At 57.2% G+C, this 22,593-nt stretch overlaps 1 protein-coding gene across 1 annotated transcript in view; it reads left to right on the top strand.

Moving 5' to 3' along the window:
* The window catches only part of LOC108931791 (receptor-type tyrosine-protein phosphatase U-like), a 51,348-nt gene extending 30,409 nt beyond the window's left edge, over positions 1-20,939 (top strand). Inside the window, exons 9-30 of the mRNA XM_029248129.1 lie at positions 643-752; positions 981-1,182; positions 3,440-3,542; positions 3,723-4,020; positions 5,309-5,345; positions 6,365-6,503; positions 6,692-6,840; positions 6,941-7,128; positions 7,209-7,281; positions 7,449-7,525; positions 7,741-7,758; positions 9,008-9,044; positions 12,896-12,993; positions 13,241-13,357; positions 16,488-16,642; positions 16,779-16,914; positions 17,205-17,354; positions 17,868-18,182; positions 18,276-18,401; positions 18,978-19,129; positions 19,293-19,428; positions 19,533-20,939. Of these exons, the coding sequence (XP_029103962.1) occupies positions 643-752; positions 981-1,182; positions 3,440-3,542; positions 3,723-4,020; positions 5,309-5,345; positions 6,365-6,503; positions 6,692-6,840; positions 6,941-7,128; positions 7,209-7,281; positions 7,449-7,525; positions 7,741-7,758; positions 9,008-9,044; positions 12,896-12,993; positions 13,241-13,357; positions 16,488-16,642; positions 16,779-16,914; positions 17,205-17,354; positions 17,868-18,182; positions 18,276-18,401; positions 18,978-19,129; positions 19,293-19,428; positions 19,533-19,595 (2,879 nt within the window). The 3' untranslated portion in view covers positions 19,596-20,939. The remainder of the gene's footprint in view (positions 1-642; positions 753-980; positions 1,183-3,439; positions 3,543-3,722; positions 4,021-5,308; positions 5,346-6,364; positions 6,504-6,691; positions 6,841-6,940; positions 7,129-7,208; positions 7,282-7,448; positions 7,526-7,740; positions 7,759-9,007; positions 9,045-12,895; positions 12,994-13,240; positions 13,358-16,487; positions 16,643-16,778; positions 16,915-17,204; positions 17,355-17,867; positions 18,183-18,275; positions 18,402-18,977; positions 19,130-19,292; positions 19,429-19,532) is intronic.
* The last annotated feature ends 1,654 nt before the right edge of the window (positions 20,940-22,593 follow it).

Genomic DNA, 22,593 nt, shown 5'->3' with positions numbered 1-22,593 from the left:
CGCCACTGAATTGAGCGCCCTTGGATGCAAATGCAGCGGGATGAGATGGCGCGATGGACAAATCGACATCCCGGCACACAGACAACAGCGAGAGGATGATGAGGAGGGAGGTGAAGTGATCCAGCGAAGGATGAGGGAGAGAGAGGAGATGCTCAGCAAACTTGCATGACGTTAGGAAGTAAAAAAGAGAGCAGCTGGGCCAGGAAGGGGTGGGGTGCGATGTGTGACAGGCGATGCGTCCCCCTCTGGGCTGCCTGACAGCGTCCTGTTCGCTCTGTCGGTGGCAGCGCACCGCGTCTCTTCGTGTAAGCAGGCTGCAGCCCCTTCGTCGCACCCTCTGCGGGTCCCCCGGTGTCCCGGTAAACGGACTGACGGTACCGACTTCCCCTGCACTCCGCAGCGCTCTCGTACGGACTCCGTTGGGCCCTCGTTGCTGCTCCAGCTCAGGAGGACACGTTTGCTCTTCGGGTGTTTGTTCGCAGACAGCCGGTCGAGTGACGCCTTTGGACCCGAGCTCATCTGAAACGCAGTCCCCCGATCTCCGCCGTCTTCTCCGCGCCGTGTCCGTGCGCCTTTGAATGCGAACGAGCTCGCTGCCGGAGCGATCTCCTCTCAGTCTCCCTTCTCCCTTCTCTTGCTCAGTTCCTGGTGGCATCGCCACAGAGTCGCTCACCTTCACCCCCCTGGACGACATGGTCTTCCTGAAGTGGGAGGAGCCCGTGGAGCCCAACGGCCTCATCACTCAGTACGAGGTGGGTGTCCGAGCGCTACGCGCTTCTCTAGGTGAGGTTCAGGAGTTCCATCTGCGCGCCGAAGACCTTTGAGCCCTGAGATGGATAGAGGTTCCGTGGGATGAGAGACAGCAGGAGAGAGACTGAGAAAGGATGAAATTCCTTTAGTACGCTGAGTTTCCTTCGGGGCAAAGAGACGCAGAGCGGCAACGCCTCACCTGGAATGAAACCCTGTGTGTCTCCCATCAGATCAGCTACCAGAGCATCGAGTCGTCGGACCCGGGGGTGAACGTGCCGGGCCCCAGGCGCACCGTGTCCAAGCTGCGCAATGAGACCTACCACATGTTCTCTGGTCTGCAGCCGGGCACCACCTACCTGGTGTCGGTCCGCGCCCGGACGGCCAAGGGCTTCGGCCTCACCGCCCTCACCGAGATCACCACCAACATCTCGGGTACGCTCCGGGGGGCGCCGTCCGCTCGGGAAGGGCCGGGCTTCCGCCGGTCAGTGTTTGCGGCAAATTTGGAGCGAGCCCCGTAGCGCCCGGGCCCTGTGAACGCGGGACGGATCCGAGCGGCTCTCGGGTCCCACGCGGCTTCGGAGGGGTTTTGTTTTGAAATGTCATCGTTTTCCAACGGCTTTTTAACATTTTTCCCTGCGTTTCGGTGGAATTGAGGGGGGTTCGAGTGTTTTGTTTTCCTTTCCTTTCGTGCGCTGCATGAAGAGCAGCCAAAACGGTGCCGCTTTCGCTGCGGGATTAACTTTGCTGGAGATGTGGATCCATCGCACGTCTCTGTGCGAAGGAGACACAACCGGACGTGGACAGAGACGGATGTCCTGCCGCGCCGCGCAGCTCCGCCTCTTCGCCGCTGTCATTCGGGACCCGCCGCTTGTAACAGTTACCGTAATGAGACGGTGAACTTCATTTCATACGACACCTTTGAAAGCAGCTTCTCAAAGCTCTGTGCAGTGAGGAGAAACAGGTAAACAGGGTACAGTCATGAAATTTGGAGGACAAATAGTTCACAGTCAGTGAGCATAAGGAATGAGAAATCACATTAAATTAAAGTGCAGCAAAACGTCAAGGAAATGAAACAGCAAACATACAGATAATAGATCAACTGAAACAGAAGGAAGGGTTGTGTGTGTGTGTGTGTGTGTGTGTGTGTGTGTGCGTGTGCGTGCGTGTGCGTGCGTGTGCGTGCGTGTGCGTGTGCGTGTGCGTGTGTGTGTGTGTGCGTGTGCGTGTGCGTGCGTGTGCGTGTGTGTCTGTGTGTGTGCACATGATCATCGATGGTGCTTCGCTGCCAGGGGTTTACAGAGAACACAAGTGACCGTGTCACACACCTGCGGTCGCGTGTGTCCGGCTTTACAAACCGAGGAGCGCCAGGGACCTCCCTCCTCCCCCACGTGTAGAACAGCATGCGATGAAGGTACTGACCCTGAAACGATACGGTAAAAATGGTACGAACGGGTAAATCGGTGTAAGTAGCTCGGTGTTCGTAGCTCTCGGTCTCAGCGTGAACACGAACGCACCAGGTGGGTTATGAACACATCAGTGTTTGTCGTCCTCAGCATCCCGTCAAAGTGCTCATCGCGGACCGGGTCTGCAAGTTCCAGGTCGCGGTCGCGGTGCGGTCCACGGTCACCTTCGCCGCAGCCACGCCTCCCACTGCGAGAGGCCTAATTATACTTTCTTAATGAGAAATTAAGTAACTGTGTTTAATTAATGAAAGAGAAAATATGACAGTAATTCTCCTGTTAATAATTCTGATGAGAAATTCTACATGTTTTTCTGTTAAATGTCTCAGAAGGAATTTTTAAAAATTCTAATTTCTGGTCAGAGTTTCATCAGTGGTTCAGTCAGAGGCAATTAATTGGCAAGGTGGAGCTTCTCTCTCTCTCTCCGTCACTCGCTCACCCTGTCTCTCTCTCTCTCCCTCGCTCGCTCGCCCTGTCTCTCTCTCTTTTTCTCGCTCGCTCACCTTGTCTCTCTCTCTCTCTCTCTCTCTCTCTCTCCGTCGCTCGCTCGCCCTGTCTCTCTCTCTCCCTCGCTCGCTCGCTCTGTCTCTCTCTCTCTCATTCTCTCGCTCGCTCACCGTCTCTCTCTCTCCCTTGCTCGCTCACCCGCCATCTCTCTCTCTCCGTTGCTCGCTCGCCCTGTCTCTCTCTCTCCCTCGCTCGCTCACCCTGTCTCTCTCTCTCCCTCGTTCGCTCACCGTCTCTCTATCCCTCTCCCTCCGTCGCTCGCTCGCCCTGTCTCTCTCTTTCTCTCGCTCGCTCACCTTGTCTCTCTCTCTCTCTCCCTCGCTCACCCGCCATCTCTCTCTCTCCGTCGCTCGCTCGCCCTGTCTCTCTCTCTCCCTCGCTCGCTCGCTCTGTCTCTCTCTCATTCTCTCGCTCGCTCACCCTGTCTCTCTCTCTCCCTCGTTCGCTCACCGTCTCTCTTTCCCTCTCCCTCCGTCGCTCGCTCGCCCTGTCTCTCTCTCTCCCTCGCTCGCTCACCCTGTCTCTCTCTCTGTCTCTCTCTCTCCCTCCGTCGCTCGCCCTGTCTCTCTCTCTCTCCCTCCTTCGCTCGCCCTGTCTCTCTCTCTCTCCCTCGCTCACTCGCCCTGTCTCTCTCTCTCCCTCGCTCGCTGGGTTCTCACTGACCTGTCCTGTTTTATCACACAGCTGTATCTGACTGTGCCCCCCCCCCCCTCCCCCGGCAGCCCCCGCCTTCGACTACAGCACAGCGCCGGCGCCCCTCGGAGAGTCGGAGAGCACAATCACCGTGGTGCTGCGGCCAGCGCAGGCCCGGGGCGCCCCCGTCAGGTGGGACATGAGCGTTAGCCGTCCACACGAGGCTTTTCTGGAGCTGGGAAGTGTCACCTATCAACCTGGTCTAGTGTCCATTGCTGTCCCTGTCCCTGTCGAGCAGCAGTGACCTGGAGACCTTTCTGCTGTGCGTTCCGGGATTGAGTCCAGTTATCACGCCCCCTACTGTCCATTCAGTATCTACCAGGTTGTGGTGGAGGAGGAGGGCGTCGAGCAGCGAGGGGGCGATCCCTCCCGCCAGGTGAAGAGGGAGCTCGGCAAGCAGGAGTGCTTTGTTTCGCCGGCGTCTCGCGGGGACGGGAGGACCGGAGGGGAGCACGCCTACTGCACGGCCGAGCTCCCGCCCAGCAGCGTCGCCGAGGCCACGCCCTTCACCGTGGGTGACAACCGCACCTACAACGGCTATTGGAACATGCCCCTGGACCCGGCGCACAACTACGCCATCTACTTCCAGGCCACGAGTCACTTCCGAGGAGTGAGTACAGCAGCAGCGCGGTCGGCGCTTTCTGTCCCAGTGGCGGTGAGCGGGCGAAAGGCGTCCCGCTCCACCGGTCGGCTCACAGCAAATCACAGGAGAGCAGAGATGGCGGTTACAAGGCGTGGCGTTCAAAGGACCGTCTCGTAGGACGCGTCCACTGCGGTCTAGGTACCGGCATCCGAGCGCTTCCTGACCTCGCTCGGGTCGGCAGGATGGCCGCGAACAGGCGTGCCGAGGCATAGCCGGTCTCATAATTAGCTCGTGGTGATGGAGCTCGGGTTCTGACGGCGGTCAGAAGTGAAGCTAATTGTGGAATTTCCTTGTCTGTCCCTCTGTCCTCATTGGCTCAGCGGTCCATTCCTTGGGGTCGTCGTCGTCTTCATCGTCATCATCATCTTTACCATGCGGCTGGGGCCTGAGCTCTGTCCATCAATAGTTTCCTTCTGAACTCCAAAATCAGAGTAAAATGGTAATGGGGACACCCACTGATTTACTGAGGGTCGGGTAAAACTAGGGTAAAGCTGGGCGAACGGAAGCGCTCTGTACTACCAGAGTGAAACAGACTGTTGGGTCACATTGCTGCCGGGTTCTTGTTACCGATCGCCGACATGAGCTGTAAACACGGTGGAAGTGAGGGGAATTAAAGCGATTTTACCCTGTTCTTCTCGGTTCAGTGACAAAGCACAGGTCGCAGTTGCGCTACTTCACACGCTAGTTGTAGAAAAACAGGTAAAGCGGAAAACGTTGGAGCTCTTCGTAACCCAAGGAGGCCATTTGCTTTGCTCGTCCTCGCCGCGTTCTTGCGGACCGCTCCGGGTTCTGGCGCCAGCGGGTGTCCGCTGCGGCCGCAGGTGAGAGTCTCGTCGTGCGAACGTGGTTTTTCGCCGGACGCCTGGCTGCGCTTTCCCAGGAGAGCTGCTGTGCAAAACTCCAGCAGACGCACTGGCTAATTAGTCCTCCCCGTGGCTCCGTCCCCTGCAGCACCGTCCCCCCTGCGCAGCTCCGTCCCCTGTGGCATGTCCGCTAATCGCTTTCATTGAAATCTTCTTACGTGGAGCAGAAGAGACTCGCACCCGTGCCGGGCTCCCCCGCCTGTCCCCGTTCTCCTTATGCTAAAAGTCCAGCTCCCACGGTTTGCTCCGACGTGAAGGGGAACGAACAGTTGATCTCTCTGGAAATGAGCGTCAGTGTGCGTGTCAGTGTGTCAGTGCGGTGACCGTGGTCGGTCCGCACGCCCTCCACCCACCAGCCCATGATCTCCCCCCCCCCCCACTCTGTCTTTCAGGAAATGAGGATGAGCTGCGTCCGAATCGCCCGCAAAGGTAACTGCACTCCGCTCGACCCGACTTTCATCGATGGCAGCAGGGTGACCGCAGAAGAGCGCGGTTAAGCGTGTCGTTGCGTGAAGCACATCAAGTACGAATCACGGCTGGGAGAGTGGGCGTCTTCGTGCAGCGCCGGGACTCCCCTGCCGCGGAAACGCACCGTTGGATTATTTAAGCGCTCGTCACCTTTTTGCGTAGTGACTGTGACAGCTGGCGCTTTCATCCAGCTGTGTTTGCAGCTGCTGTCTTTCTCACGCTGCACATGAGCTCTTCTTCCCACGGTCGCTGCTGGTTCATCCCTTGAACACAAGACCTGCTACTCCTGCTGCCTGTCGCTCCGTAGTCCCCTCTTTCTGACGTATTTTCACTCTTCGCACCTGATGCGATTGCCCTGATCTGTCCCCTCCGTGGGCTGAGCACGGCATGTCCTGGGAACAGTGGTTGCGCTCAGTTCAGCGGTCGGGTTCAGTTCAGCGGTCGTGGTTGGGTTCGGTTCAGTGGTCGGGTTTTGGGGTTTGATGCAGCGGTCAGGTTGGGTGCCAGTTTGATGCGGTGTCAGGAGAGGCCCCTCCCCCACTCCTGTGATAATTACCAGCAGATCCGGGTCGGGGAGGGGCCCCTCGCTATGGCCACGCTCTGCGAACGCCGTCGGACCCGGACACAAGAGGCCTGTTGGGCTGTGTGACACAGATGTGCGGTCAGGCTGACAGACATCCTGCCGTGGGCTCCACGTCCCGGTGGGCGGTGCCAAGTGCACGAGCAAATTGTTTTGACGGGATGAGCTCCTGGGGGTCGGGGGGGGGGGTTGTGTCTTTAATCAACACCCTGCAGAAACGGCGGATAAAAACACAGCACCGGAGTCACGTGTCGCAGAGCGCAGCACACATATGTCCCACCGAGGACCGACACCGAGACGTTCAGGGATAAAGTGTCACTTCCAGGTGCAGCGACTGTGTGCGTGTGCCTTGTGTGTGTGTGTGTGTCCCCATGTCCACGTGTCCTTCCCGCTGCGCCAGTCGCCTGCAGGGACCACAGAGAGGCCCTGGAGGTGTCCCAGCACTCGGAGGACGTGGGCCTCATCGCCGGGGGCTGCGCAGGGGGACTGCTGCTCCTCACACTGCTGCTGGGACTCGTCGTCCTGCTCCTCAGGAGGAGGTGCGGCTCCGTCCTCCCGTCCACCCTCCTCTGCGTGTCTCAGGCCATCCGGCCTCGCGGATCTCCTGCTTGCTCCCATCCCCTCGGTCCTCGGGGTGATCGGGAGACACGTTTACTCCGATCGCTGTGATTTTGTTTCTCCGACTGTGCTGCTGGTCCAGTCACAACCGCTCTCTCCCGTCCAGCAGGGACGCGCTGAGCGTCCGCAAGGCGCCCATGTCCTACCGGCCAGAGAAGGTCCAGTCCAAGGGACGTGGCTCCCTGGAACAGAGCAGAGTGGCGGAGGAGAGCCGGGCGGCGCTGCCCTTCGTCGACCCCCACGGCTGCGCGGCGCGCCGTAAGTGCGGCTCTCACCCAACGCCACGGTCACCTCCGTTCCCATGGCCCGCGCGCGCGTGTCTGCGTGTGTATCTGCATACGCGTGTCTTCGCACGCAGATGAGCAGCGCCACTTGATGAACGAGTCCAGCAGCCTCCTGGTGCGGTCTCCACGGCGACCGTGCGCGCACAAGACCTCGGCGTACCCAACGGGGCAGCTCCGCCCGGCCGTTCGCGTCGCCGACCTCCTGCAGCACATCAGCCAGATGAAGACGGCCGAGGGCTACGGGTTCAAGCAGGAGTACGAGGTGAAGGGGCGTGGCTCGGCACTTGGACACGCCCAGCAGTGTGTGGCTCCGCCCACACTGAAGTTGTTCCTTCTTTGCAGAGCTTCTTCAGCAGCTGGGAGAGCCCCAGTAAGAAGGAGAAGAGCCGCGGGCGTCGCAACAGCGCGCTGGGCTGTGAGTCCTTCCTCATGTCTGTGTGCCCCCGCCCCCGCCGCAGCCCCTGCCGCAGCCCCTCGCCCCGCCCCGCCCCGCCCCCTTCCTGCTACTTCCTCGGAGCGTGGCTCCCCGCGGTGGGACGCTGTGCGTGCAGGACTCACCTGAGGGCCTCTGATGTGTTGCAGACGACCGCCATCAGGTGAAGCTCCACCCACTGCTGGGCGAACCCGGTACAGACGGCGTCGGCGCCAACTACATCGACGTGAGTCGCTGCTTACTCTGATTTACCCACTTCTACCTTTTCTGTACTACAACAGTTCAGGGTCAGTGCCTGGATCGAGGTCATTAGAGCATAGTGTGTTAAACATGCGAAAAGTGTGTAAAGTGTGTGTTACCTTCCTCTCGTCCTTCTTCTGTTCAGTGATGCCTCCAGTGACTCTCTTCTCTCTCCGTTCTCTTTCTTTTTGGTTCTATTAGATTCGGATAAACAGGGAAGTAAGTAAAGTGTTGCCTGTCTGGCCTTCCTGTGTGTGTGTGGCCTCCATCTGTCCTCCACCTGGTTTCCGCCTGTCCTCTACCTGTCCTCCACCTGTCCTCCACCTGGTTTCCACCTGACCTCCTTTCAGACCTTCACAAATCTTCTCACGTGTCACTTAGTTCCCTTTAAGCAACACACCTGCAGAAAAGATTACCTGTATTAACAGCGTTACCTGAGCTCTTTACTGTGCTCGAGCCTTGAGGAGTTCACCTTGTCCAGGGGGGTCGTCCAGTTGACACAGGAGACACAGAGCAAGTCAGCAGCTCGTGAACCCCTGACATGTTGCAGGCTTGTGCTGCGACCTTGTCTGCAGAGAGTTTGGAGCAGACTGCCTGCAGAGACGCACCTGGTACTCAGGCAGGTGGGGGTTGGGGGGGGGGGGTCGCTGGACCGAGGAGGAAGGGAGCCAAGACTCAAGCTGCACAAGGGAGCGGCAGAGGAACTTGAGCATGTGGGATGTAAAGCCATATTCCCCTGGCATGTCAGACGAGACAGAGAGGAGACCCGTTTGTGTGTGTGTGTGTGTGTGTGTGTGTGCGTGTGCGCGCGTGCAGGGGGAGGGGAGCTCCCTAGGGAGCATTCCATTTAATTCATCCTCTGTGTGTGTTTTGTTTTCTTCCTGGATTTTCATGGATTTCTCTCAATTTCCATGCTTGCTAGGGGTGTGGGGAGACGGTTCCCATGGTGACGGCTCATGGGAAGTGCTTCTGTGTTCAGCTCCTGCATGGGCTGCTTAATCGAGCGATGGGGCTTTATTTGTTTGTTTGTTTGTTGTGCCCCCATCGTTGGCCACCCCCCGCAGCTCCTAGTAGCGGTCTCCAGGTGATCTTCTGGAAGACCTCAGACTGTTGGGTAGACAAGATGGATGTTTTCTCATGTAGCGAACGCAAACAAATGTGTTTGGTGTCAAAGCCGCATCAGCGTCACACACACAGCGCAGGCAGGAGCTCCTTCCTGGTCCTGGACGGTCAGCAGACACACACACACACACACACACACACACACACACACACCCAGCTCTCCTGCACAGGAGACTCAGTGAGGTCTGCTGCTGAATTCATCAGATGGGTCCACACAAAGTGGATGGGAAAGGGCCTCGAACCCGGCCATTTGGACCCAGGACGGCGCCCTCTGCAGTCACACTGTGAGCGATGCACATTCCTGATTCGAACCAACTTCCTCACTGGAGTCTTCCTCCCCTTGCAGGGTTACCATCGATCCAACCACTTCATCGCCACGTACGGTGAGTGTGTGTGTTCAGGCTGAGCAGCTTCTGGTCCCGGATGCATCCCCTGCGCTCGCAGCATTTCAGTGTGTGTGTGTGTCTGTGTACTGTAATGCTTATAATTCCTATTACACTCCACTGCCTTTCCCTTTTTTCTCTTCTGCTTTTCCTTCTGCCTTGGGGGGTCTGGAAGAGAATTAATGTACACGATGAAGATGTTTATATTATATTATATTACACACACACACACTTTCTGAACCGCTTGTCCCATACGGGGTTGCAGGGAACCGGAGCCTACCTGGCAACACAGGGCGTAAGGCCGGAGGGGGAGGGGACACACCCGGGACGGGACGCCAGTCCGTCGCAAGGCACCCCAAGCGGGACTCGAACCCCAGACCCACCGGAGAGCAGGACCCGGTCCAACCCACTGCGCCACCGCACCCCCTTATATTATATTATCCATCCATCCATCCATCCATCCATCCATCCATCCATCCATCCATCCATCCATCCATCCATCCATCCATCTTCCTCCGCTTTTATCCGGGGCCGGGTCGCGGGGGCAGCAGTCCGAGCAGAGTCCTCCAGACTTCCCTCTCCCCGCACACCTCCTCCAGTTCCTCTGGGGGAACCCCAAGGCGTTCCCAGGCCAGCCGGGAGACATAGTCTCTCCAACGTGTCCTGGGTCTGCCCCGAGGCCTCCTCCCAGTGGGACAAGCCCGGAACACCTCCCCAGGGAGGTGTCCAGGAGGCATCCGGAACAGATGCCCGAGCCACCTCAACTGGCTCCTCTCGATGCGGAGGAGCAGCGGCTCTACTCCGAGCTCCTCACCCTATCCCTAAGGGTGCGCCCAGCCACTCTGCGGAGGAAACTCATTTCTGCCGCTTGTATCCGCGGTCTCATTCTTTCGGTCATGATCCAGAATTCATGACCATAGGTGAGGGTAGGAACGTAGATCAACCGGTAAATTGAGAGCTTCGCCTTACGACTCAGCTCCCTCTTCACCACAACAGACCGGTACAATGACCGCATTACTGCGGACGCCGCACCGATCCGTCTGTCGACCTGCCGCTCCATTTTTCCCTCACTCGTGAACAAGACCCCGAGATACTTAAACTCCTCCACTTGAGGGAGCAACTCCCCCCTAACCCGGTGGGGGCAATCCACCTTTTTCCGACTGAGAACCATGGCCTCGGATTTGGAGGTGCTGATTCTCATCCCCGCCGCTTCGCACTCGGCTGCAAACCTCCCCAGTGCACGCTGCAAGTCTTGACTTGATGAAGCCAACAGGACCACATCGTCCGCAAAAAGCAGAGACGAAATCTCGCGGCCACCAAAACAGACACCCTCCGTTCCCTGACTGCGCCTAGAAATTCTGTCCATAAAGATAATGAACAGAATCGGTGACAAAGGGCAGCCCTGGCGGAGTCCAACATGCACCGGGAACAGGTCTGACTTACTGCCGGCAATGCGAACCAAGCTCCTGCTCCGGTCATACAGGGAACGAACAGCCCGTAGCAACGAGCCCTGAACCCCATAATCCCGAAGCACCCCCCACAGGATGCCACGAGGGACACGGTCGAATGCCTTCTCCAGGTCCACAAAACACATATGGACTGGTTGGGCAAACTCCCACGAACCCTCCAGCACCCTAGTGAGGGTATAGAGCTGGTCCAGTGTTCCACGGCCAGGGCAAAAACCGCATTGCTCCTCCTGAATCCGAGGTTCGACTATCGGTCGGATTCTCCTTTCCAGTACCCTGGCATAGACTTTCCCAGGGAGGCTAAGGAGTGTGATCCCCCTGTAGTTGGAACACAATCTCCGGTCCCCCTTCTTAAAAAGAGGGACCACCACCCCGGTCTGCCAGTCCAGAGGCACCGTTCCCGAACTCCACGCGATGCTGCAGAGGCGTGTCAGCCAAGACAGCCCCACAACATCCAGAGACTTGAGAAACTCGGGGCGGATCTCATCCACCCCCGGAGCCTTGCCACCGAGGAGTTTTTTGACTACCTCAGCAACTTCAGCCAGGGTAATGGACGAGTCCCCCTCCAAGTCCCCAGCCTCAGCTTCCTCTATGGAAGGCGTGTCGGAGGGATTGAGGAGATCCTCAAAGTACTCCTTCCACCGCCCGAGGACATCCTCAGTTGAGGTCAGCAGCGCACCACTTCCACTGTAAACAGTGTTCGTGGAACACCGCTTCCCCCCTCTGAGTCGCCGGACGGTTTGCCAGAATCTCTTTGAGGCCGACCGAAAGTCTTCCTCCATGGCCTCACCGAACTCCTCCCAAGCCCGAGTTTTTGCCGCGGCGACTGCCAGAGCCGCGCTCCGTTTGGCCCGTCGGTACCCGTCAGCTGCTTCAGGAGTTCTATGAGCCAGCCAGGCCCGATAGAACTCCTTCTTCAGCTTGACGGCATCCCTTACCTCCGGTGTCCACCACCGTGTTCGGGGATTGCCGCCGCGACAGGCACCGGAGACTTTATGGCCGCAGCTCCGAACCGCCGCCCCGACAATGGAGGCGTGGAACATAGTCCATTCGGTCTCAATGTCCCCAGTCTCCCTCGGGACCTGGTTGAAGCTCTGTCAGAGGTGGAAGTTGAAGACCTCTCTGACAGGGGCCTCCGCCAAACGTTCCCAACAGACCCTCACTATGCGTTTGGGCCTGCCAGGTCTGTCCAGCTTTTCCCCCGCCATCGAATCCAACTCACCACCAGGTGGTGATCAGTTGACAGCTCAGCCCCTCTCTTCACCCGAGTGTCCAAGACATATGGCCGAAGATCAGAAGAAACGACTACAAAGTCGATCATCGACCTCCGACCTAGGGTGTCCTGATGCCAAGTGCACTGATGGACACCCTTATGCATGAACATGGTGTTCGTTATGGACAAACCGTGACTAGCACAGAAATCCAATAACAACTCACCACTCGGGTTCAGATCAGGGAGGCCGTTCCTCCCAATCACACCCCTCCACGTGTCACTGTCGCTGCCCACGTGGGCGTTAAAGTCCCCCAGTAGAACGACAGAGTCCCCAGTGGGAGTGCTTTCCAGCACGCCCCCCAGGGACTCTAAAAAGGCTGGGTACTCAGTCCCAAAAGCCAGAGTTGGCGTCCGAGGTTTGGGTCGACCGGGCACTCGGCCCCGACCACTGCCCAAATCACAACGCACCGGCCCCTTATGTCCTCTCCGGCAGGTGGTGAGCCCACCGAAGAGCGGCTCCACGTCTTGGCTTCAGGCTAAGCCCGGCCAGGCCCCGTGGGCATAGACCTATATTATATTATATTATATTATAATATAATAGGGGGCACGGTGGCGCAGCGGGTTTGGCCGGGTCCTGCTCTCCGGTGGGTCTGGGTTCGAGTTCCGCTGGGGTGCCTTGTGATGGACTGGTGTCCCATCCTGGGTGTGTCCCTCCCCCTCCAGCCCCGCGCCCTGTGTTGCCGGGTTAGGCTCCGGCTCGCCGCGACCCCACTTGGGACAAGTGGTTTCAGGCGATGTGTGTGTATATTGTATTATATTATATTGTATTATATTATATTATATTGTATTATATATTTCAACAGCGAGGCAAAACAAAAGAAAACTCGGGTATAAGTACAGTTGACTACAGGTACCTATAATCCAGTTGGTGAAGCGTTATGATTAACTGTGGGAAACTTCAATTGGTTGATGTTGATGTGATTTGTTGATGCTGGCTAATGATGAAGGGCTCAGAATCCTCATTAGAGGGTATGCTTCCTATGTAACTGGGGGGGTCCAGACCCTCCCTGAATGGATGTGAATCCTGATTGGTGGCTGCCTACACTATGCTTCTCCAGTCGGTTTCCTCCTGACCTTGTGACGACGACCCTGTTTCTCCATCCTGCCCACAGGGCCCAAGCAGGACATGGTCTACGACTTCTGGAGGATGGTGTGGCAAGAGAACAGCTACAGCATCATCATGCTCACCAAGCTGGTGGAAGCGGGCAGGGTGGGTGTGGCTTAACCTGGCCCCGCCCACAGGCTCACTGTGACAGCTGCCGATGAGGGGGGCGGGGCCTCTGGGGTGGGCAGCCGTGCTGGAGATCCTTAGCGTGTATTTACCTAATTTGTGACATGAGGGGAGGGGCTTTAATCAAATATCGGATCTCGATGAGTGTGTTTTCCACGCTGACGTCATGGCGGACGGGTCTCCTGTCAGCTCTGGGACGCAAACTCTGCTCTCTCTCCTCATCCAGGTCAAGTGCCACAAATACTGGCCGGAAGACAACGACGTGTACGGGGACATGAAGATCACACTGCTGAAGACGGAGACGCTGGCAGAGTACGCCGTTCGGACCTTCAGCATGGAGCGGGTCGGTCCTCCCTCAGCGGCTTCATCTCCTGACTGCTCCTCCGTCATCCGCTTACTCCTCTTCCACACGTAGTTCTGTCTATAGCTCCTGTCTCTCAGTCTTTCTCTTTCTTTCCCTCTATCTCTCGCTCTCTCTCTCTTTCTCGCAGGCTCTTGTTCAAGTTCACTGACATGTGTTTCGCTTCATTTTTAATGGCATTTCGTTCACTTAAATGAATGTTAGAGACAAGAGAGGCTTCGTTGTCATTTGAAGCACATACAGGAGGTACAGTAACACAGTGTGTAACACGGTGAAAGGAAGGAACGTTCCTCCAGGACCCTGGCGCTACTTTGAAAGAGCACAGAGTTACCGACACAGGCTACATCAAGCGCACGTGTGTGAGACGTGTGCAAACAGCGCTGGACATTTGAACAGCGACTGAGACGGGACAATAGTCGCAGTGTCAGTCCAGACCTGAGTGTTGAGGAGTCTGACGGTTTTGGGGGAAGAAAGCGTTACGCAGTCTGGTCGTGAGGCTCGATGCTTCGGTACCTTTTTCCAGGCGGCTGGAGGGTGAAGAGTTTGTGTGAGGGGTGCGTGGGGTCAGTGCTGGTGGCTTCGTGGATGCGTGTCATGTAAATATCTGTGATGGGGGTAAAGACCCCGATGATCTTCTCGGCTGCCCTCGCTGTCCGCTGCAGGGTCTTGTAATCCGAAAAGGTGCGATTTCCAAATCGGGCAGCGATGCAGCTGCTCAGGATGTTCTTGATAGTCACACACACACACACATTTTCTAAACCGCTTGTCCCATACGGGGTCACAGAGAACCGGAGCCTACCTGGCAACACGGGGCGTAAGGCCAGAGTGGGAGGGGACACACCCAGGACGGGACGCCAGTCCGCCGCAAGGCACCCCAAGCGGGACTCGAACCCCAGAGCCACCGGAGAGGAGGACCCGGTCCAACCCACTGCTCCACCGCACCCCCGTTCTTGATTGTCCCTCCGTAGAATGTGGTGAGGATGAGTTGGTGTTGAGGGACCAGGTGAGGTTCTCCGCCATGATGTGGTTCGATCTGTGCATTTCAACACACATGTGCGTCAGCAGAGTGAACAGCGGTGGACTGAGCGCACAGCCCTGGGTGCCCCAGCGTCCAGTGTGGTGGTGTTGGAGATGCTGCCCCAGATCCGGGCTGGTTGAGGTCTCCCAGTCAGGAGGTCGAGGATCCAGTTGCAGAGAAAGGTGTTCAGGTTCACCTTTCCAATCAGGTGCTGAGGGATGATTATATTGAACACTGAACTGAAGTCTAGGAACAGCATTCGAACTACGTGTCCTTTTTGTCCAGGTGTGCGAGGGTGGTGGTGGCGTCGTCCGTTGAGCACATGGGACGATACGCAAACTGCAGGGGGTCCAGTGAGGGGGGCAGCAGGGTCTCGATGTGCCTCATGACAAGCCTCTCGAAGAATTTTATGACGATAGGTGTGAGTGCGACGGGACGGTAGTCGTGGAGGCGGGACGCTGAAGACTTCTTCGGCACGGGGACGATGGCGGTGGCCTTGAAACACGTTGGACGGGAGGCATCGCTGTCAAGGCCGGTGATGTTGTCCTGTGGTTGGCGATGGCTCGGATGCCCTTCCACATGCGCCGCACGTCGCCGCTGTTCTGGAAGCGGCTGTGGATTCTCTGGGCATGTGAGCGCTTTGCCTCTGATGGTCCAAGAGAGTTTGGCCCTCACTGCTCTTAGGGTCGCCTTGTCACCTGCTCTGAAGGCGGAGTCTCGGGTCCTCAGCAGCGCACGCACCTCCGCCGCCATCCACGGCTTCTGGTTGGAGCGTGTAGTCATAATGGACTTGGAGACGGTGACGTCATCGATGCACTTGCTGATGTAGCTGGTCGCTGATGCTGCGTGTTCCTCCAAGTCGGTGGAGTCGCCTGCCATCGGTCGCAGCCTCCCTGAACGTGTCCCAGTCAGTGTGTTCAAAACAGTCCTGAAGAGCAGAGGTGGCTCCTGCCGGCCAGGTTTCCACCTGCTTCAGAACCGATTTGACGAGTCTGAGCAGTGGTTTGTACGTTGGGAACAGCGTAACAGAGATGTGGTCTGAGTAGCTGAGGTGCGGGTGCGGGTGCGGGTGAGGGCGGGGGTCGGGGTGGGGGTCGGGGTGGGGGTGAGGGCTCCACCTGGTATGTTCCGGGGATGTTTGTGTAAAAAAGATCCAGCGCGTTCGACTCTCTCGTTGCCTCGAGTTCTAGTTCCCTCAAGTCCACATGCCGATGGAATTTAGGGAGCACCGACTTGAGATTCGGGGGCGCCGTGGTGCAGTTTAGCCGGGTCCTGCTCTCTCACGGATCTGGGGTTCGAGTCCCGCTCGGGTGCCTCGCGACGGACTGTTATCTCGCCCCGGGCGTGTCCCCTCCCCCTTGGCCCTACGCCCTGTGTTGCTGGGTTAGGCTCCGGTTCACCGCGACTCCACTTGGGACAACAGCTTGTAGACATCGGTTGGTTCGTTGGTTGACTTGAGAGTCTCGTGGTTGAAATCTCCGGCGACGATAAACGGTCCGCCAGGGTGTGTGTTCTGCAGTTCGCTAATAGCTCCATACAGCTCACAGAGCGCTTTCTTAGCGTTAGTGCTGGGGGGACGTACACTCCGATTCCCGCGGTAAATACAGTAGTCTGCATCTAACAGTAACACCGAGTTCTTGCGCCATTCCGCGTTGGCGTAAACACACAGCCGTTGTGCGTGCGAACGTAAATGTCCCTCGGAGGGAACGGGAGCGGGGGGCCGCCTTAATTCAACTCAGTGCCGAAGTGTTTACGGTGGTGTCGGTGATCAGGAACAAGATGACGAACGCCGCTCGTGTTTACGGGACGAATGGGTCAACGGGAGGTGCTTCACACTCTGTTTTCAGTCGCGTCAAACTGATTTCGGTTTCAGTGTCGCTCACAGTTCAAAACACTCCTGTTACTAGACTTTTTCTCGCCGTCACTTGTAAAAATGAGTCACAAGCACGCGTCTGGACCCGCTTGTGTTTGTACGCCGAGGAGCCGCCGTGCCGTGCTGCTGAGAGCGGCGCGGCGAACGCACGGCGCGAGCGTGTGGAGACCCAAGCGCTTCCGCCACAGCGATCCCGACTAACAGCACCGTCCTTCTCGCAGAGGGGCTACTCGGCCAAACACGAAGTGAAGCAGTTCCACTTCACCTCTTGGCCAGAGCACGGCGTTCCGCACCATGCCACGGGACTGCTGGCCTTCCTCCGCCGTGTCAAGGCATGCACGCCCCCCGACACGGGCCCCCTAGTGGTGCACTGCAGGTACGGCCTCGACCTGCCATGCCCTAATCCTAACCGTGACCGTAACCATAACCATAACCATAACCGTAACCCTAAACCCAAACACTAATCCTAAATCATCAGGCCCACCTTTTGAACCCCAACCGCTGTGTTGCAGCTCCGGCGCTGGCCGTACCGGCTGCTACATCGTGCTCGATGTCATGCTGGACATGGCAGAATGCGAAGGCGTGGTGGACATTTACAACTGCGTCAAGACGCTCTGCTCTCGACGCATCAACATGATCCAATCGGAGGTGAGCGGAACCCGACCGCCTCCAGGATCAGAAGAGCTCACATGCGCAACCAAAGCTGTGCACTGCAGACCTCCACATGTCAGAATGTGTATGTGTGTGGTTCTTCTTCACAAGGTGTGTGTGTCCACCTCGATTGCTTTAATGTGTGTTAGATGAACATCTCAGATCTCCTGCTGGTCCATTGCTACCCTGGCCTCCCTCTTCCCTTAGCTCCTCCCCCTTTCCTTGACCCCTCCTTTTTCTTCGACCCTGACCACTCTCCGCTTTCTGTGCCCCCTCCTGCCCCCAAGGAGCAGTATGTCTTCATCCACGAGGCCATCCTGGAGGCCTGTCTGTGTGGAGAGACAGCCATCGCTGTGGCTGAGTTTCCTTCCAGCTATGCGGAGATGCTGAGGGTGGAGCCCCAGAGTAACTCCTCCCACTTACGAGAGGAGTTCCAGGTGAGCACCCACACAGTCCCCCTGAGACCCACTGTCCATCACTATTGCTGGTTGCGGCTGTTATTCGCTTGTCCATCTTTGACTTGTCAATCATCAGACCGCAGTCCAGCATGGGCTCAGTTTGCAGGTGACACTCTGTGGGAACACAGTTTTACCACAGCAAATTAATACTCACATTAATACTCACATTAATATTCACAGGATCGTTCTCGTGGCGCCTCGACCGTTTTGGCAATCTGGTCATGTGCAGACGCTCATCTGGGCAAATAACAAGTGTTTGTGCCGCGTTCACATCGGTGCTGCGCTCTTGCATAATGCAGGGACTCACCGAGCATCTCCATGGCTCTCGGCCACCGTGAAGATGTTCTCCAGATCCTCGGGAGAGCAGCAATACTGCAGCGCTGGGGCCTCAGGCCGATCGAGCGTCCGCTGCGAGACGCAAGTCAAACCGTGGACGTCTCCGCTTTGTCCTAAGTCGTGCTCCCGCGCCTTCCCTTTCGTCTTCCCTTCCAGACGCTGAACTCTGTGACACCCCGTCTGGATGTGGAGGAGTGCAGCGTTGCCCTGCTGCCCAGGAACCGCGAGAAGAACCGCACCATGGACGTGCTGCCACCCGACCGCTCGCTAGCGCCGCTGGCCGCCGCCGAGGGCGAGAGCGCCGGTTACATCAATGCCGCGTTGGCCGATGGCTTCCTGCGGCCCGCTGCCTTCGTCGTCACGCCGCACCCGCTGCCCGGCACCACCGCCGACTTCTGGAGGCTCGTCTTCGACTACGGCTGTACGACCGTGGTGATGCTCAACCAGCTGAACCAGTCCAACTCGGCCTGGGTGAGTCCACTTGCCGGCGCCCCCTAGACACGCATATGCCGCCATTGCCGCTGCGAGCTGCTCCCGTGATCCTCTGTTCGACTCCACCCCCAGCCCTGTCTGCAGTACTGGCCCGAACCCGGACTGCAGCACTATGGGCCCATGCAGGTGGAGTTCCTGTCCCGGTCGGTCGATGACGAAGTCGTCACTCGCTTGTTCCGTGTCAAGAACCTCGCAAGGGTAGGTCGGCGCACGCACCGCGAGGTCACACACACGAGGCTGGACGGAGACTCATCCTCAAGCCACTCGCCGCGGACCGTTCGCCCTGTACCTGCAGTCCCCACCCACTCAGGATATGGTCACTCTGCAGACTGCACCCATTCATTATGTCTTCATTTCAGCCCCGCACACTCATAGTGTGTTACCCCACCCACTCGTTACGTATTTGTCTCGCAGTCCCGCCCACTGAACGTAATTCTCCACCACTCAGCACCTAATTTGACAGCAAGGCCACTCATATGCCACTCTCTACCCACTCTCCACCTTACTGGACCATCCTTCCGCCCACTCTCCACCCAGTCTCCTCCCTCCCACTCTCCACTTACTGTCCTCCTACTCCCAACCCTTATGGCCTTCTCCTCACTACATGTTGTTTCTCAAATGTGGGGTAATTTGTGGTATTTCTGAGTCACGGTAGTGCGTTAAGCAGCAGTGTGGCTGTTAATCTTTACCGCTTCTTTGAGAGCTCCCTCTGCTCCGGGGGCTCAGTGCTGCTCATGGCAGTCCGTTTCTCCACCTTCGCTGCGGCAGCTCCAGGAGGGCCAGCTGGTGGTGCGGCAGTTCCAGTTCCTGCGCTGGTCGGCCTACCGAGACGTGCCGGACTCCAGGAAGGCCTTCCTCGGCCTGCTGCTCCTGGTGCTCAAGTGGCAGGCGGATGCTGGGAATGGCCGCACTGTGGTGCACTGCTTGTGAGTATATCTTACCCAGCATGCCCCTTTGCCTGTGGTAGTTGGTTCACTTTGTAGTAAGGGGTGATAAGAGGCCTGAGTCACAGCAGTGTGGCCTGGAGGTCATTGACAGCAGGTTCTGTGTGTGTGTGTGCGTGCGCGTGCCTGCGTGTACACATCCCAGGAATGGCGGCGGCCGCAGCGGAACCTTCTGTGCCTGCGCCATGCTCCTGGAGATGATCCAATCGCATGGCATAGTAGACGTCTTCCATGCTGTCAAGACGCTGCGCAACTCGAAGCCAAACCTGGTGGAGACTCTGGTACGACCCATTTCATCTTCACACACGTCTCACACACACATGTTCGGCCTTCAGTGACCTCTGAGTGACCCCGCTGTTGTTCCCCCACCCTCACCATAAAACAGGACCAGTACCGGTTCTGCTATGACCTTGCACTGGAGTACCTGGACCGCATGGAGCTGAGGTAGCAGCGGCCTTTGTATCCCACCCAACACCAGTGGGCCCAGAGCCCATGCCCAGCTGATGTGTTTTTGGCTCCGTATCACATCCCACTGGAGAAGATGGACCAGGAGAAGACTGGGCGGTGCGAGGGCTGAGGAAGCACTCTGGGCTCCTCTCCTTTTCTGGATTTTTCTGTGTCAATCCATGTTTCTACCCGGGGTGCGAACCCCGGGTGCATCGTGTTTCGTGTTCCTCTTCGTCCTGAGCACGTGAACGGCTGGACTGTCCAGATGGACCGGAGTCCAGAGTGACCGGCGCAAACAGGCCCGCTGGCTGACCTGCGGGAGGCGCTGTCGGGAATCCTTCTGTACGAGGAGCCACTGTGAGACGGACCTGTCCGCATCCTTCTGCAGCGCTGACCTCTGGGTCTCGGTCGGAGTGGATGTGGGCGTTGCCATGGAGACAAGCTCTCAGACATGTTTTGCTCAGCGGACGGGATTCTGAGGGGAATCGCACTCTGTTATATTATTATACGAGGCTCTTTGTCCCGGTCTGCTATTTATTATTTATGTGCACAACACAAATCTGTTGTTATTCTTTATGCAAACTGCTTGTCCATCATACGATTCTGTGTGTGTGCGCGCGTGTCTGTGTACGTATGTGTGTGTGTGTGTGGCAGAATGACCCCTCAGAGCTTGTGTGACCCAGTCGGTCTCTGGAGTCACAGAGCAGCCAGCAGACTGAGAAACGGGCAGAACTGTTTATCATACAGCTGCTTTATTATTATTATTATTATTATTCCTCAGAGTGTACACTGCATCATCTCCTCTGTGCGCTTCGACTACCTTTGACTTTCAGTGCCCTCTAAGGCCACAAGATCCCGACAGGAGGCCAGACTGTCTGCCTGTGCATTTCCTGTGTTTTACTACTTTTTCCCATGTCTGCCAGTAAAACCCATCATCTGATCACATGACTGATGTTACGTGAGGATGTTCAGGGGTCACTGACATTTGACACAGTTTCCACCAGACACTGAAGACCAAGCACACCACACGTGCGTGCGCGTGTGCGTGCGTGTGTGCACGTGCCCCTAACCCTTAGTGTTCACACTGACTGTTCGAACCCGGGATCAGAGGGTGAAGGTGGCGCATTGATGAAATGCTGTTTGAATGTCTTCTGCTCCACATGCGGCTGGGAGGCAAACCCTGCGCCAGCTTTCCCATCGCGCACAGCGCCGAGACCGTCCGAGGCCAGCGAACCTGTACAAAACTGTGTACGTTACTGCGGTTAAATGTCATCTTTCATATTCATTGGTTGGAAGAAGTTCTGAAATTAAAGTAGAAAAGCAACAACTAACTGAACGCGTCACTTAATCTCATTCATTCAGCTTCTACACTGAGTGAGGCAATAACCCGAAAACGGTCAGGATCAAATGTCCATAAGAGTCGCGCTTCGAAGAGCGTCGGAAGACGAAACTCTTGTGTCCCAGGCTTCAGACCTTCTTTATCCCCTTTATCGCAACGTTCTCATCACCGACCTTCCGAGGGACAGTTAATGAAATGCGCCGTCTCGTCCACTCGTGGTCAACGTCACCTTGGCGGCGGAAGAAACTCCGCCCTCCCCGTGTCACACGGCTCGTCGCTCCGCCGCAGCGGACTGCGCGGGGTGCGATCCGACGGGGACGCGACTCTGGGCGGAACGAGGAACGAGGAGCTCCGCTCTTGGAACCGCGGGGGGTTTCCGAGCAGTCGAGGCTTTGAAGCTCCTACATCTTTTCCGGATCTTCAGTTTCTCTCAGGTCTCTGGGTGTTTGGTGTGTGTTTTCGGCGCGCCGTGTGCGTCTCTGAGTCTCCCGAGTGTCCAGAGCTCCTCCAGCTCTGCAGGTTGGCGTCTTCGCGCTGGGAATGTTGTGGAACAACTGAAAGAGCTGCTCCACCTGAATGTGATGGACATGGGAATGAGTCCCTGCAGCTCCAAGGGTGGTTCACGTCTGGCCGCCGCCTGACCGCCGCCTGACCGCCGCCTGACCCCCACACAGCTCCCCCCATGTCAATAGCCTCACTTAGAGAAAAACATTTAGAAGAAACGTCCATTTAATAATCAAAGAAGCCGGAAATGCCGCATTGTCGTGGGGCACGATGGCAAAAAAACACTTTTAATTACTTTGCGCCCAGATATTTTTTTCCAGCAATCGCAGCGGGACGCTCATTTGGAGCTCGTTTACTGGCTCTGCTCGCAACACACACTTTGGCAAAACACTCTAAAAATAAAAATAGGCCACTTTGACCAGGAAGCAGGAGGTAAAGCTCAAGTCTTCTCTTTCAAAGTGTGAGAAACAGACTCCCCGGAGGCCACCTGCCACACACCTGTTCCACACGGATGAGCCTGATTGGCCGCCCGACAAGCTGCGGGTGGTGTTGCGATGCTCCCCATTGGCCGTTGGCCTGAGTGATGAGTCTAGGTGACCAATCACGGGCCGAATGTGTCATCTGCTTCTCTTCTTGTTGCGTGTGTGCGTATGTGTGTGTGTGTGTGTGTGTGTGTGTGGGTCTGTGTGTGTGCGTGCATGTATGTCCTTGCGCATGTGTGTGTGCACATGCATGGTCGTGTGTGTGTTTGTGCTTCTGTGTGTGTGTGTGTGTGTGTGTGTGTGTGTGTGTGTGTAGGGAATTGGCTCTTCCAGTCCAACGCGCTGCCGGTTTAGTGACTTGGCAGGTCCCCCCGTGACGGAACACACAGAGACAAGGCGAAAGGCCCGGTGGCGCAGCTGCTCAGCATCACCGCGGTAACCAGGCTTTTTGCGGTAGCGGAGGTGGCTGTGAGCTTGGAGCTGCAGGAAGATGAGGTAGGAAGAGGAAGAGGACAGACGTCTCGCCGTCCTGCCCTGCGAATCTCACCTATTCATCTCAATAATGTGAGCAGTTTGCCGAGGGAAATGTCAGGCTGTCCGTCCGCAGTCGGGAGGCGACACCATTCCTTCTCGTTCCTGACATTTAAACACCGATCTGCACGCACTCCTGGGAC

This window comes from Scleropages formosus, chromosome 23 (assembly GCF_900964775.1).
Source record: "Scleropages formosus chromosome 23, fSclFor1.1, whole genome shotgun sequence".
NCBI lineage: Eukaryota > Metazoa > Chordata > Actinopteri > Osteoglossiformes > Osteoglossidae > Scleropages > Scleropages formosus.
This window is presented reverse-complemented; position numbering and strand designations above follow the sequence as displayed.